At 34.2% G+C, this 17,606-nt stretch overlaps 1 protein-coding gene across 1 annotated transcript; it reads left to right on the top strand.

The window, feature by feature from the left end:
• Positions 1 to 12,475: 12,475 nt before the first annotated feature.
• On the top strand, positions 12,476 to 16,063 carry LOC132049245 (remorin 4.1-like). Its single transcript, XM_059439972.1, has 2 exons — positions 12,476 to 13,211; positions 15,497 to 16,063. The coding sequence occupies exons 1-2, from the start codon at positions 12,573 to 12,575 to the stop codon at positions 15,686 to 15,688; spliced, it is 831 nt and encodes a 276-aa protein (XP_059295955.1). The 5' UTR covers positions 12,476 to 12,572; the 3' UTR covers positions 15,689 to 16,063.
• The last annotated feature ends 1,543 nt before the right edge of the window (positions 16,064 to 17,606 follow it).

A 17,606-nucleotide genomic window follows, 5' to 3' on the forward strand; every position in this document is an offset into this window, starting at 1 on the left:
CTTCATCAAACCAAGAGAGTTAAGTGTAAGAAGCTCACTAGAGTTCATCCAAGACAAGGAATCTAAGTAGAAGTGAAGCTAGGGTTTTGGTGCAAGAGGAGTATCTCCGCCAAAGGCTTATTATTACACTATCTAAGGTAAGTTTTATGATCATTCCATGTTGTTTAAAGTAATGAGGGGTTGAAAGACTTGGATTGTAGAAGGATATAGAAAATGGGTTATGAATGTGAGGATAGTGACATTTTGAGTGGTAGTTTGGAATAAGTCATGAATATTGATATGTTGTGATTATAATTATGTTATAAATGACATTTAGGACATGGGCTAAGCATTATATGTGAGAAGACGTAATAGTGTACTATGACCATGATTATGGAGGAATCAAGTGAAATTGTGAAATGTGGATAACGTAGATGAAATGATTGTTGCTTATGATATTGTGAATGTTGTTATGGATTTTTGGGAGTTGATATGTAATATGAGGAAAGTTGTATAAACAAAGGAAATCTTCGCCCAATTTTCTCTAGCTTTAGTAAGCATGTTCTTATAATCGATTAGCTAATGTTAATACGAACTTTCTTGAAGGTAGAAACGCGAGCATCGATGAGAAGCGATCAAACGATAGAATAGCTAAAGCGAAAGTGGTATGTAAGGCTAATCCTCTCCTCTAAGGCATGATTCCTATGACATGAATCTTCCTATTTTTTCGTGATCTTCCTGAATAACGGAAATTATGAGTCCATGACTATAAAGAGCTACATACGCATATGATAAAGAAAAGAGATACGATACGAGCATGATAATGATGATGATGAATTTAAGTATAAAGAATCCTAGAGTAACATACGATGTCCATGAGGTTAATGATCCTAAATATGGTTCCATTGATGCTTTTCCTTGTGTGCACTCACCTTAAAATGTTAGTCCCTCCAAGGTGAGATATGACGATTATGATCATACATAACGTAGTCGGGGGTTCACGGCCTTATGTCCCCCCGACATAGCCATGGTTACCTTCAAGCTTTAATGTATGATTAATGATGAATGTATGACGATGATAAGTTTATGTTGACTATATGACGACACGATTCCACCGTGCCTAGTTGGCCGGGCATGTCACCGCGAAGGCGGGCTGCATACGATTCCACCGTGCCTAACCGGTCGGGCATGTCACCGCTAAGGCGGGCTGCTATGTTTACACCGAGCCTAGTAGGGCCGGCATGACACCACTAGTGGGTGGCATATGATGGTTACCGGACGCGGGTTAACGATGATGATATATATGATACGATGATGTATGCGCTATGATGATACATGTACTATGATTATATATGATATATGTATGAAATGTATCCACCCTTAAAAGTTACGCAGGTTATATCTTCATCTTATGTCTTATGATTTCTCTATTATGTTCATTTCATTCATACCTTACATACTCGGACAATGTTCGTACCGACGTCCGTTTTCTTTGGACGTTGTGTTCATACCACTGGTAGGCGGTGGAGGTGATCCGGACTCGTAGAAGCATGCCAGTTACATTTCGAGAGCACCCCATTATTCGGAGGTGCCTTTGATTTATTCTTTTGTGTATATATATATTTTGGGGTATGACGGGGTCCCCGTCCCGTCCATATGTCTAGTACTCTAGTAGAGGCTCGTAGCGCGTATGTGTGGGTAGTATGGTCTCACGATGTCCTTACTGTATGTACATTATTTTGATAGCCGAAGGGCTTTTGTATATAAAGGTAATTATGTTTCGAAGTGAAAAATGATTTTTCCTATGACTTGAGTATAAGATTAATGAATGAACGCTTGATGAGTGTGATGGGTAATGGTATGAGCGGTGCTTGGTGGTTAGCCCCGGGACCCGTCATGGCCCCTAGTCGGGTCGTGACAAGATCATCTGCAAATATCAAGTGTGTAAGTTTAGTGGTCTTGCACATTGGATGGTACTTGAAATCAGGTAGATCACTCATCTTCTTGAGTGTTCTAGTAAGGTACTCCATTACTAACACAAATAATAATGGGGACATGGGATCTCCTTGTCGCAACCCTCTTTTACCTTCAAAATAGCCATATCTTTCTCCATTTACTTTGACCGTGAACCTTGTTAGGTAACACAAATCATAATCAGTTGCACAAACGGAGTTGGAAATCCATAGCCCTTTAAAGCTTCTTCAATGAAATCCTAGCTAACCATATCATACGCTTTCCTTAAATCAATCTTCATCAAACACCTTGGAGTTTCTTTCTTGATTAATGTCTCAACAAATCATGACATATTAGTACATTGTGTATTAGAGACCTCCCTTCCACAAACGCAGCCTGATTACTGGCCACCACCACTGATATCGCTTTTTTCAGCCTCATACATATCATTTTAAAAATGCACTTATAGATTACATTACAACAGGATATAGGTCGAAACTGGCTTGCAAGTTCTGGTGCATCCACTTTGGGAATTAGGGAAATGATTGTAGAGTTTATTTGTTTCAGCAGTTTCCCATTTTCAAAAAACTCCAAAATTGCTTTAGTCACATCATCACCAATGACACTCCAAGCTACTCTAAAAAATCCACTGCCATACCCATCAGGCCCAGGGCTTTTATTTATGCCTATACCAAACATTGCTCCTTTTACCTCCTCAGCAGTATAAGCTTGCATGAGCAGCACCTGTTGAGCAGTATTTAGAACATAACCATTTCCCAGTAGGTTCCCACTAGCTTTTGTTCTCTGTTTTTCCTTAGTTCCCAGTAAGTTCTGATAGTATTCTACAAATATTTTTGCAATTTCTTGTTGATCATTATGCATCACGCCTTCTTTATCCTTTATTTGTATAATGGCCTATTGTAACTTCCTGTGTTTGATGACTGAGAAGAAATATCTTGTATTATCATCACCTAGTTTAATCCAGGTTGCTTTGCTTCTCTGCATTAGAAAACATTCATCCAAATATGAAGATTGTCGAAACTTCAAAAACTTCACCTTTTCCTGCTCTTGTAGAGTTCTATCCAGTGGCTGCAAGTGTAATGTAGCTTGGGCTTGAGCAAGGGCAATTCTGTCCTCATCAGCTTCTGTAATGATATTCTTGAAATACTGTCTATTCAGGCTCCTCAGTCTTCTCTTTAGTTGTTTCAGTTTTTTCACCACTCTGAACATCCGATACCCCTCAATCCCCTGATTTCATTCCTCGTTTACAATGTATAGGAAGTTAGGATGACTTGCCCAAACATTACAGTACTTAAAAGCTGGTCTGGATCTCCTAACCCCATTCGGAGGGGAGATTTTCACTGGGCAGTGATCACTCACACCCTCTGGAAGAAAGTTAGCACTATAGGCAGGCATGGTTTGTAGCCATTCACTATTTATAAACACCCAATCAATTTTTGAGAATACTCTATTGTCTCCTCTATCATTCCATGTATACGTACACCCTTGTCTAGGCATTTCTAGTGAACCACAAGCTTCCACACATGCATGAAAATCTACTATTTCGGCCATACTTCATCGGATTTCCCCTATTTTGTCACCAGAGGAGATTACAGAGTTGAAATCTCCCATAATTATCCAAGGAACTATATTTCCTTCATTCGAGTCTTCTAAGTATCCCCATACTTCTCCTCTCTTCCCTTGTATTAAAAGCATACACAACAGTCATCATGAATTCCATACTCAACCTGCAGTTTTTCACCTTACAGGTTACAGCTTGAGCACAACTACTAATTTGTACCACCTGAAAATAGTCTGGTCTCCATGTTATCCACACCCTACCATTATAGTGATCTCCATGATTCGTTACAAATTCCCATCCACCAAATAGTTTACTAGCCACTTTCCCCATATTGTTTACTTTTATTTTTGTCTCTACTAGTCCTACTAGTCCAGCGCATTCCTTACTACAAAGGAGTTTGACCTCCTTTTGCTTGTTAGGGGCATTCAAACCCCTAACATTCCAACACAACATGCTATCCATTCCCAGAGAGAGGAACACTTCCTCCCTCTTTCCTAACTGTGCTCTTCTCTAGTTGAACATTCGGGTCAATTTTATTTAGTACTTGAAAGTGATTCTGTTGATTCACACTCTGTTGTTGCACCTGGTGAGCTGGTTGTCTACTTGGACTTTTGGTAGTCTTCACTGGGGTAACCCACCCTGTAAGTGGTTGCCTTTGTCGAGACTGCCTGTTACTAGTTGGTTTGCTAGTTCCCACTTCTTTTTTAGGCATACTAGCAGCTTCACCTTTCTCAGGTTGTTTTCTATTTGATGTTGCCTTTGTCCCTGGTTCCACCAGTGTCCCCGTACCCATATCATTTGTGGTCTGTATCCCCATACCCGTACCTCCTACCTGCGCAGGTGGTGGTTTCTTCCTTCTACAGTTTTCTTCATCATGCCCATATTTTTTGCAAAAATTGCACAGCAAAGGTTTCCAGTCATATTGCACTCTTTGCTCTACTATATCACCCCTCTCATTCTTGAAGAGGATTTTATCAGGCAACTGTTGTTTCAGTTCAACTTCAATCAACAATCTTGCAAAGTTCAAACCTATTTTCTTCTCCGTGTGTTGGTCCACCATTAGAGGTTTCCCAATCAAGCTTCCAATCTTACTAAGCCCTTTTGGTCTCCAATATTTGAATTCCGATCCGAGCAGACACTTCACCCGTATACGGGAACCGTGTATAATTCCTCTCCGCTAAACTCCATATCGGGATTCCAAGCTTTCACGATGAAGGGTTTGTTGTCAAAGTGGTAGATTCCACCTTGTAATACTTCATCCTTCCCCAAACCTGTATCAAACCTTACTAACACAATCCCATTCTTCAACATCGAGATCTTATTTATGCCGTGTTTCCCCCATAACCTTCGTATGTATCCATTCATTACAGTAAACGGGGGATGGGCCCCCAACACGTAACACACAACCGCATGCTTCCAATACTCAATTTCAGTATCAATATCTTCAATTTCAATTTCACAGATTGAGGACTCACCATGTACCTCAGGAGCTACATAATCGAGCTTGAACCCAGCTTTAGACATCTTTTTAATGTCAAAGTTGTCCCATACTGATCCTTATCGGTCGGTCGGGAGATTCCTCAATTTCATCCGCCCATGACTTCCTTGGACTACTGGGTCCTTGAATAACCGCTTCCCATTCCTGTTGTAGACTCGACCCACCTTTGTCAGCTATGGTAGTTTTCTCAACACTCATCTTAGTTAGGGCAACCGCTACGTCCGTCACTTTAACAATTTCTTCAGCTTGATTTTCCCCTGTCCCACTAGATTCAACAATTGTTGCAGTGATTTCACCCTATTCATTGGCAATTTCCACCAAATCTGCACTTGATTCAGCTATGCCGTAGTTTGCTCATCCTTCTTCCGTTGCGTTTTAGAACCTTTCGCCTTTGCTTGCAGTGTCATGAGTACCTTCTCCGTGGGAATCCGAGCTCTCTTCCCCATGGACGGCGCACGTTATGCTTCATGCGCCATAGAGTTCGCGAACCTTAGAGAGAGAAAGTTGCTATTATTCTCCGTCTTTCTTTTCCTCTCAACTGATATTTAGATCGTCCATTTGTCATCAAACATAATTAACTTACAGAAGTAGTGGATTAGTTATAAAATCCTCTATTGTCCCCGGGATATTTTTAGGCGCATACTTTACAGTAATGTCACCTTTGGAGCACACTTTACTATGTGAATAGGACACCTGTTTCAATTTTCAGATTGTACTTTATCTGAAATAGGTTGTATCTTCGCTTTTTTATAAATATTTTTTAAAATAGAAAAACAAAAAAGGAAGGCTGCTGACAATTTAGACGAGTCCATGTTCATCAAGTTAAAACTCAGTCGAATTATATCATTGAGAATTTTCTTAACCTTTCTAAGTTTACGCGTTAATTCTTTATGATGACATCGTCCCCCTTTTCTACAAGTCCCCATCGATGTAGGGACATTCTAACCACGCCTCTTCTCTTTCTCTGACCAAAGCCCTTTGATCCCTTTGTTTGTGTTTTATCCTTCAAATAAGTAAAACCCTGTCCGTTGTAATTTAATAAAAGAGGAGTGAAATACCCGTTTAAAGTGGCAAAGACCTATGCTATAGTAAGAAAAAATATATGTTGATGCATTCTTCCAATGTTACTAATGATTAACGTTGTTGTTGTTTTTTCTTTCCAAAAACTAGCGATTAACCACAATATTGTTTCTCCACTATAACGACTTGACTCCATTACATCGAATTGTAGCAATATTATTAAGGACAAAATATCAACTTCAAATGTCTACTTTCATAAAACAGTAGTCACCGTGGAGATCACCAACTAGAATAAAATAAACAATAAAACAATTAAAATAATATTCAAAACATCATTTTCATGTAATATGTTCCAGTATCAGGGTAAACACTTGTAATCTAACTTTGTTGTAGCAAACAAAATTAATGGACGCATGTCATATTCCACCCTCTTTCACCCACTCACATTCACATCACTATATTTTATTGGAAAATAATAAAGTTACAACAACAAAAGTAAAAGTAAGCTTCTTGTTTTATACCATACTACCCGCATCAATTTGATAATCGCAGTGTTCGAGCCAATTTATGTGTGTTTGACTAATTCTATCGCGTACGTGTTCGAGCCAACTCATGCGTATTTGACTAATTTTTATTGTGTACTTGCTACTTCCCGTCACAAAGATAAATATTCATGAGTAATTTTGTTCAAGATTTGGAAACGTACAAAAAAATTATTTATGCCTCCACTGAAATTTAAATGTGAGACCAAGTAAGCTTCCTTGATTTTTCTTAAAAGTGTCTTAATCATTAGTTTATCAATATTAGTCCATTTTTAGCGATTGATAATGTTAATTATTACGTGTGACGTGGGCAATTTGAAAGCCCTTTAATATTTTATTCGTGATTGGTCGTACACGTGTCCTTAACCTGACGATTGGTCAATCTTTGTATCGATGAAATTGACATATGGTAACAGTTTAATATTAACCAATGAATGGACTCCACGCGTATTAGATTATAGTTTTGACTGATAACGTACAACGCGTGTGTGAATTATGTATGGTCCACCACCATCACCTACTAGGCTACTACTAATTACGACTAATACTATTTGTGGGCTCCTCCCATGCAAAATAGTTCTGGCCGACACTACTTTAAGACAAAAGAAGAAAGTGATTATTACAAATTAAAATGGTAAAAAAAAGTTTGGGTTAGATTTTTTTTTCTTTTCAGTTTTTGGAAAAAGAAACAAAAATCTTCAATGTTTTTTTTTTTTGTTTATCAAACTTCATTTGAAAAGCTTGGGTTCAACTTTATTTTAAAAATCAAACTCTCCTCTCAACTTTAAATAATAATCATTTTCCCTTTTTTATCCTAATTGACTTTTTTAAATTTCTATTTTACCCTTACATTATCAATTTTTCTTTTTTTACTTATACTTCTTTAAAATTATGAGTTTTTTTTATCTCTTTAATCTATGTAACAAATTTCCTACAAAAAAAAATATACTACTTTTGAGACGAAAAAAGAAAAATGAGAAATACTAGTTGAGTATATAACTTATTGTCGTTCTATAATGAAATAAATGAGAAGAAAAAAAGAATTTCTTTTTATTAATAATAATCAAAACTCTGATATCTATTTATACAAGTAAAAATAACAGGTAATAATAACTTTATAAATATCTTTCAATGCAGGTAATACAAAATAATTAATAAAAATAGAGGTATAGTCTATAAAAAATTCCTAAAAGATTATCTATTTATATTATAAATGAATTCTAAATTATCATTTAAAATAATCATTAATGACAACCAAAACTTGTTTATATATTGACAATAGAGAATAAGAGAGAAGTGAAACTTAAATATACATATACATATATATATATGTAAAAATAACAGGTAATATGTGAGTGTGTGTATTAAAATATCAATCATAAAAAGTAACATTTGATTTTGTGATAAATTAAAAAGGATTATTCTACTTATAATATGAATTTAAATAAAAATCTATAAATACCTAGGTTAAAAAATAGATTTTATATAATATAAAAAGATATTACATAGATGGAGGATAGAAAATGTCAAGGGTAAAATAGATATTGCATAGGATAAATGGGGAGAAAATGTCCATTGTTCATAGTTGAGGGGGAAGTTTGATTTTTTAATGAAAGTTGAAGGGTGAAATCAAAGCTGTCACTTCTATCCACAAAAACGGAAATTAACATTGTCACTTTTTTCACAGTTTTTTTATTGGCAAAATAGGTCTGCAGTAGTTTTTTTTTTTTTTTTTTTTTGGTAGCTTTTTCAAACATTGGAAAAGTTCAGTTTTTTAGAGAATCTTCTTCACCTTTTTTTGAAACTAACGCAAAATAGCTAGCCTTTGGAATGGGGTAAAACTCATAAATTGTTATTTTTCAGATTTTATAATTGAAAAATAATTACTACTATCATGAATTTTAAATTTCGCAATGTAATGTGAAACTCCTAACAAGAAAGGGCCAAAAAAATGGTCAGTGAACTATTTTCGTTTACTTGGAAATTGGAATTGTTGAGGTGTCGATCCTAGAAATAGAGATTGGTAAATATGAATAGGGAGTAATGCTGTGATTATCTACTATACTGAGCTTATCTAGGACTCTTGAACTGAGGGTCTTTCGAAAACAACCTCTTTATCTTTTGAGATGGGGGTAACGTCTGCGCACATTTTATTCTCTCCAGACTTAACACTGTGGGATTTCACTGAGTATGTTATTGTTATTGTACTGACCTTATCTAGGACCGCATGTGGAATAACTAGAGACAATGTGCACGAATATAAAAGCTACTGTATGTGGTAGTTATTTATTATACGGAATAATGTGCATGAATATAGACACCTGTATTTAGTAAGTTTGATTTATTAGAGTACATGATAAATGTCTCATTGTACTCTTGGTTTTTAAGTTTCGGAAAGGTCTTTTAGCCACATTGATGTTGGCCACAATGGCCCAAATGAGAATTCGCGACTTAAGTAATACAAAAAGAAAAGTTGAGCCAAAGTAGTACGAGAAAAAAAAAAAGCACATAAATAGATTCACACACGAATTTCGTGCGTGAAAGACTCAAACGTAAAAAATAACAATTTGGCCTTTCACGCACTAAATTAGTGCGTGAATGAGCAAACCAAAAGTCACCCCCTTTTCACCTTTTCAGCCAATGACATTTGTTGTCATTAGTTGCCCACTTGTCTTCTCCTTCTTCTTAAGTTCTCATTGCACCGCATCGCACGATCCGAATCAAAATACCCCCAAAAAATCACTTTGAACCAAAATATCTCAATAAAAAAAAAGTTACAAAACTACCTTTAAGCGCAAAGAAAAATATTGCGTTGTAGAAACAATACCAAAAAGCAAAAAAAATTGGCCAAACTTTATTTTTTACAACACTTAGTGTTTTTTTCCATACTTTGACCAACGATTAGTCGTGTGTCAAGACTCCGAAACGTCAATATTTTATATAGAACCTGATATTTTTTTCTGCGAACAATAATGTAGGCCCAATACATCAAGGATACGTAGACGTTCGGATAGTCATTTTAGGGGTTGAACAAGATGCAAAAAGCAAAAAAAAATTGGAGCCGTTAATCGCTTTAGCGCATTTTTTTTGCGTTATAGAAGCAAAAAAAAAATTCTCCGTAAGTTATGACCATCTAAAGTTTGACGACTTTACAACTAGTTTTTTCCTATATTTTTTAGAATTATATTTATATTCAAAATAAAGTTATCTTGATTAAAAATTAACACGCTTAAATCAAAATCTTAAAAAATAATACACCCTAAAGTTTTCAAACAAAACTTACTTCTCGGTAATTTTTTCAACTCCCTAAAATGACTATCCGAACGTCTACGTATCCTTGATGTATTGGCCTACATTATTGTTCGCTAAAAAATATCGTAGTTCTATATAAAATATTGACGTTTTCGGGTCTTGACACACGACTAATCGTTAGTCAAAGTAAAAAAACACTAAGTGTTGTAAAAAATAAAGTTTGGCCAATTTTTTTTTGCTTTTTGGTATCGTTTCTAAACGCAATATTTTACCGCGTTAAAGGTAGTTTTGTAACTTTTTTTTATTGAAGATATTTTGTTCAAAGTGATTTTTTTTGCAGTATTTTGATTGACTCCATGCGATGCGCAAAGGCAATGAAAATTTAAGAAGCTGAGGAGACAAGTGGGCGCCTAATGACAACAAATGTCATTGGTCGAAAAGGTGAAAAGGTGACTTTTTGTTGTTATTCACGCACTAATTTAGTGCGTGAAAGGGCAAATTGTTATTTTTTGCGCTTTTTTCACGCACTAAATTGCGCGAATGCTATTTATGTGTTTTTTTTTTTTTTTCTGTACTACTTTGGTTCAACTTTTCTTTTTTTGTACTACTTAAGTCGCGGATTCCCCAAATGAGGGTAGCATAATAAATTTAATTTACAAGGGTATCTAAGGTTAATAATTTATACTTAATGAATGTCATTCCTATCCTTCCCTCCTAAAATTCATCTTAATTCAAAATTGTACATGTAAAGGTTATGAAGGTCTTTTCACAGGTGTGATCAAATTTGGGTCAAATTAGTGTGGTAGTTTAGCAGCTCTAGTTTACCTCTTGGAATAATGGAATTATATAATTAGCATACGAGGCTTTTACTTCTTACCATATTTATAAAACAAAAATTGCTTGAAATTCTAAAACATTAATATAGCTACCGAGTGCGTAAACTCTGTGATTTCATTAATTGTCTTTTTTATTTATTGCAAGAAACTGATATTACTACTATAGTACTATATATAAGTGATAATGTAAAGAGTTTTGTAGTACTTAGTTATATTATAACTATTTGGTTAGCTTGCCAACTAAAAGTACTTGATCTTCCAAATATATGCCCTTGTATTTGTTATTTATTACTTCAATACCAAAGTATGTTTCCAATAACTCAATATATTTTAAACCCTTTTTGATAATTCATGACCTCTTAACCAATAATTCATGACCTCTTAACCAACTTCGTAAATATAATAAACTTTGAGTCCTTTGAAAATATTTGAAAAGTTGTTGATGGTGTTGATGTCATCTAATAGAAATAGTTATGCACAAAGATAATTTAAAATGGTGACTTTGGAGAACTCATTTGGTACTGACGGAGTACTCTGTCGAGCATATTTTCTTAGTAATTCTAAAATTACCATTAAATTCTCCTGATCTAATTTTTAATAAAAAAATTATTTTGAATATATTAATAGGTTTAATGATCTAACATAATTATGCAATAGAAAATAGATTTTAAAATGGATCCTTCAAATAAATATTAGCGAGAAGGAACAAATCATTAGATACGTCGTTGCACTGAGATATAATTTAATTATTTAAATTTAGATAATTCTAATTTGCTTAGGCTGTAGCATAGTTATTATACCGTAAATTTAGAAAATATTCCACTTAGATTAAGAAAAATGAAAGAAAATATCATTTCACATTTTTTGAAAGGAGAAAAAAAAATTAATTTTTCATATATCTTTTAAGTATTTTGAATTGTCAAATATTGAGATTTATAGTACTTTTTACATAGTTTTCAAATATATAAATTTTATTCCCAAAAAACTTATTAAAGATTCTATGCTCAAATTCACTATCAAAATTAAACTGTTTGACTCTGAAAATTCAAATCTTATTACATAAATTAGGACTAAGAGAGTACTTTGTTACCTAGATCTTAGAGCCCGGGCTTCTTGAGACTAGTATTACAAGAAGACAGAATAGGGCGTGAAAAGTAATTGGACATGACCTCGAGGTGAAATCTTGATTAACATGACATGTGGGACTAAAAGTTTAATCAACGCAAAAATCCATTAATCATCCGCATTAACATCTTTTTAATATAATAATGGTGTCCGGGCTAGCTTGTGCATCTCCACTAACTTCACGAGGTATCTGCTACGTGCAACAACACATATTTTGGATAACTCTGCCCACCAACTAGCAAAATAAATGTAAAGAAATCACCTATATATTATCTATGCCTCCGCTAAAATTTGAAACTGAAACCTTATGCTTTTCAACCTACTTCACTAATTTCACATTATCATTATCATATTCATGCCTAAAACTATTTCTTGAAAAAAACTATTTTGACAAAATTATTTCCATCAAAATAAACAGTTTAATTTGTAAAGGTTTGACCAAAAGGACTCCTAAATCCTCAATAATCCTCAATGCAAAGTAGTCCACTACTAATTAATTTCTGAACTCTCCTAATTCCATTAGTACTATTCCAACGTGCATGTGTGGCACATATGACTGGTCCATCTTTTTTTGTTTGATCTTTTCCCCTCGTCCTTTAGATTTAATCATATCAACAAAACAAAAATCAAGGTCATCTAAATCTTTAATTCTTTACCTTATAAATACTCCTCTCCTTAACCCCACCACTTCCTCCTCCTCCTCCTCCTCCTTCCACTACTACTAGTACTCAAACCAAATATACACTAAAAACCAAAACCCCCGCAAAAGAAGAAAAATCTTAGATATGTTGAATTATCAAAGACCTAATACCATAGCTAGTACTAGCAACAACAACAGCAGCACATTCAGAGAAAACAATCATGATGATCAAGAAGAAGAACAAATCAGAGATATCCATGCTCTAACCCCACCAAGACCTCCATCAAATCGTGGTCGTCGATTAGAAGCTTGGGAAACAAGTAGCCATAGATCATCGTCGATTTCAGAAGTAGCATCAAGTGAGAATTTTTCAACCATGAGTCGTGAATTCAACGCTCTTGTCCTCGCTGGATCGTCGATTAGCAACAATCATGGGAGTGAAAACGAGAATAATAATAACAATAGCAACATTTTGGGGAGCATAGGGGAAGATGAGCCAATAGAAGAAACAAATCCGTTAGCTATTGTGCCAGATAATTATAGTAACACTGTGGATCCAATTACTATTAATCCTTCGCCTCCAAGAAGGATTAATAATAATTCTAGTCATGGGGAAGTTACGGTTCAAAGGGTGAAAAAAGAAGAAGTTGAATCAAAGATTAGTGCATGGCAAACTGCTAAAATTTCGAAGATTAATAATAGGTTTAAACGTGAAGATGCTGTTATTAATGGATGCGAAAGTGAAGAGGTACAAAGAGCTACTTCTTGGATGAAGAAAATTGAGGTATGTTACTTCGATTTTGTATTTAATACTGTAAAAAGTCACCTTTTCTTATGTTCTTTTAAATTCAGAGACAAAATTAGAATTTTGAGTTTATAAATTCTAAAAAAAAAAATAAGTGAATTTTTAACACAAATGTAAATTTTGGGCCAAAGCTATTGAATTGTACATGCGAAAAACTATAGCTCCACGCCTTCACCTATGGTTCTAATCTTTCTACATTGTGCGTCTTTAAAATCTTCTTTACTTTCAATTTCTCCAGATTTAGTTAATTCTTCTTTTGCTTCAATTCTAGATTTTTTGCCTATTGGAGTTTATTTGACTTTATTTTTATATTAACTACCACCACAAAACTTAGTTTAATGTATCTTGCATCTTTTAATTATGCGCTTAATTGTCTATATGTTGGTGCGGAGTTTGTTAATGAATTGACATTAGAATAAATTTTGAAAACTAAACTTGATATTTAAAATTGCTTATAAAATAATATTAAGTGATTGTGATGGGATGGATGTGATCCTTCTACTCCTAATTAAAGTCGACAAGTCTTGTGTTCGAGTTTTAGGTTTGGAAAAAATTCCAATCGAGAGTACTTTCACCTTTAATGGACTTACACGACACAAATATAATCTCTCAATATGAGTATCCGACTCGGGTGGGACAAAAAAAGGTAATACGAGGTGAATGATGTGCCTAGTAAGCTAAAGTATCAGTGGTTTACATGATTGCTAAAAATCAGGAGCACTTATTTTTTTCTACGATATTGATTGTGCGCATGATTGGTCCAGCTTGACACACCACTATATTTGGAGGTTCTATAGTGATTGGATACTAAATGAGTCCAATAATAGGGCAACTACCCTCAATTGCAAGATGAATTTAGCACCAACTCAATTGCTTTCGGTTTGTCTATTAAGGCAAAGCACATGCTCTTCCCTCGTAGGTTAGGAAATCTAGGTTGGGAACTCTAATTAAGTTATTTATACCATCAATGCAATTTAGTTACTTATACTATATTATTACCTCTTTTTAAAATATTATATTAGTTGATTACAAATAATTACTTGTTGTTTTAGGTTAATTTAATTTGGCAGTATGAAAATTATAGTACGCTTAGCTTAATATGCAAAATAATGAAATAGAATAAGTTTAGCACTTACTAGAGATTATATATATAATACTTGCGATCGACTCATCTTCAATAATATACTTTCACAAAAGCATTGTTCATGCTTTGAGTGTTTCTTGATGAACTTTGTGCCCACATGTTTTCTAATTTTCTCTACCTGCCTTTAGAGAAATTATACATATTAATTGGTCTGGATCCATTCCATTTAACATCAAAATTAAAGTAACATCTCCTTTCTTTAGTCGGTTAGTATTAGGAGTAATTAAAGTAACATCTCCTTTCTTTAGTCGGTTAGTATTAGGAGTCTAAACAATTTGTAATTCTAGTTTGTCTTGTAATAATTAAGCGTATATCTGTGTATTACCAATGTTATCTTCTAAATGTTGTACAAATATCAGATGACTAATGAACATATTCACGTAGCATTACGAATACAGTAATTAGTTATGCGACAAGATAATGATTTTATTGGCCAGCTCATTCTCTAATTTAAAGGGACTTAACTTATATTGCGTTTGTCCTACCGTATGTAACACAATTATTATTAGGAGAGTTAAAAAGGGTTTTTCTTCGACAATGATTTTTCATATGTTTTATATATATTTTCGATTGTTAATTATTATGATGTACTGTATATTTTATTTATTGTAGTTTTTAAACATGTAAATTTTATTTCAAACAATTTGAATATTTTATGTCCGACTTCACAATGAAAATTAAGATAGTTTGACCCTCCTACTCCAAATCAGCTCACATAAAGTGGGACGGAGGGAGTGTACACACGATCGATGTAAATTATTTCACTAAGAATGATTAGTTATATGTAATTATTTTTTAGGTGAGTTAATAGGGTTATTTACATTATTAGTGTATCAAAGTTAATTGAGGGACTGAATAATTGAACATTTCCTTCACCGTAATGCACGCGCAATAACACATGGGATCATATTTTTCTTTCTCCCCTGGCCCCTACACCCCCACCCCCCCCCCCCCCAAAAAAAAAAAAAAAAACCAACCCAACCAATCAAATTCTTCCCTTTTTTTCTGAGGTTGGTGTATGGATCCAGAATGTTCACTAGAAATTTAATTTATTTCTTTTTCTTTCTTATTCTTTTTATTTATAATAATTTATTTGTTATTTTTCATATTTTTTTTCCAGAGGAAGTTAGAGGAGAAGAGAGCAAAAGCCCTTGAAAAAATGCAAAATGATATAGCAAAAGCACGTAGAAAAGCAGAAGAAAAAAGGGCATCAGCTGAAGGAAAGAGAGGAACAAAAGTAGCAAAAGTTCTTGAAATTTCCAATTTGATGAGAGCTGTTGGTAGAGCTCCAGCTAAGCGTTCCTTCTTTTAATAAAGGATTGTTAATTGTTTAGTCTTAGAAAAAGAAATATATATTTGGAATTTATTTAATAGTATGTTAATTAGTCTATAGGGGATCCCCTTCTCTTTTTGAAATGACTGGGTACCCCTATTGACATATAAAATTACTAGATTCAAGACTTCCCAAAAAAGAAATGTTTGCTAGTTTGTGCTTGAAATATTTTGTTGAATCCTTTCTCTCAAGTGATTTTGAGTATTGTAGTGAGAATTTTGAGTTTTTTGTGTGTGTGGGGAAACACTTTTGTACAGATTTTTGGAAGTTACATGCAGTTTCATGAGCTTAAGAAGAAGTTTGAATGTACCATTCTATTTGACTTGAGTTTAAGTAATATGTACTGCTAGTGTATATGTTTTTATATTATCAGATCGTACTCACTTATTATTAACGTGTAACATATTTTATTTTCATATTTTAAATCTCTAATTTTATAAAGGCTTACCTTTAGATATCCTCGGAATGACCTTAATATCTAGTTACCAACATAAGGAAATGATTGACTACAAGATTAGGCATACCAATTTGGAAAAAACATAATTGGCTTTAGTTTCAATAATGTGGAAATTGAGGCATTACATGTTGTCTTACCCATATATTTAATACCTTACATGAACCTATTAAAAAGTCTTGTTCGAGAAATCCGCCTTAACATAACAGATTCTATCTAAATTCGATATCACAGATGTAGCTAAAAATTAAACAACTTAAACCCTATCAAGGAGGAACATGAATTGGCACAACACCAGAGGTTTACTGAATAGCAAGATGAATAAATTATACACCGAGTCAACAAGTGATATTGCATTCTCATTTATTTATTATGAAACTTTTATTATTTGTACATTCTTTTAGTATTTAATTTTGTTGTGATCTTTCTCAATCCAAAAAGGCATTGCTCTTGTCATGATTGGTAAGAAAACTAGAAATAGCACCTCACCAATTTCATTGTAGCAGTTGCTATTTTGTTTTGTTGTAATTGTACTTAGTTAAAATATCACAAAAGAAAAAGGCGGCAGTTCCAACTATCCAATGGCCTAACGACTTAGAATCTAGTTCTTGTTGTATTTTCATTTTTTTTTGCGCGGATTGTCCTTCTTTTGGGGTGGTCTTTCATTTTTGTCCCTCAAATTGGTGGTCTCTAATTTTTATCCTTCGCCTAATATTTCGAGGTTCTGAGTTCGAACCCAAGCTCAGTAAAAAAAAGAAGCAATTTCGCAAGGTAAAGGTTTGGCTTCGCAAGATAGAGTTTTGAAGGCAAACTTTTGCCTTAAGACAGAGTTTTGACCAAAACTCTGATGCTAGGGCAGATGTTGTGCAGATATGTGAGAGGTAATTCATTTTGATAGTGTTCTTCACCGAATAGGACATACTTTAGGCGATTTTGCTTTGTTTCAGCTAAGTAAACTTTTTGATCTGTTTCCATAGGCTGAGGGATGAGAATGGACACATTATTGAGAACACTCAAGTAATGTTTGAGATTTTAAAATTCTGCCCTAAGGCGGAGTTTTGGCCCAAAATTCTACTTAAGGTAGAGTTTAAAACTCCGCCTAAAGCATGCAAAACTCTGCCTTGTGATTTTTTTTTTAAATTTTTGACTGAGCGAGGGTTCGAACCCGAAATCAAAGGGTTCTAACGAAGAGCAAAAATTAAAGACCACCAATTTAATGGGCAAAAATTAAAGACCACCCCAAAATAAGGGCATTCCTGCGAATTGCCCTTGTATTTTCAGCTCAACAATTACATTGACGAATCACCAGGAATTTCTAGTTGACTCCCAAGTTTTGGCGGTCATCAAAAGTTCAGTATAAATTATCTTGGCAAATCACTAGAAGTTATTGGATGGAAGGATTTGTTGGAGGTCCTAACGGATTACCGGAATTTTAGTATAAAC

The sequence above is a fragment of the Lycium ferocissimum genome, chromosome 3, assembly GCF_029784015.1.
Source record: "Lycium ferocissimum isolate CSIRO_LF1 chromosome 3, AGI_CSIRO_Lferr_CH_V1, whole genome shotgun sequence".
In the NCBI taxonomy this organism is placed as follows: domain Eukaryota; kingdom Viridiplantae; phylum Streptophyta; class Magnoliopsida; order Solanales; family Solanaceae; genus Lycium; species Lycium ferocissimum.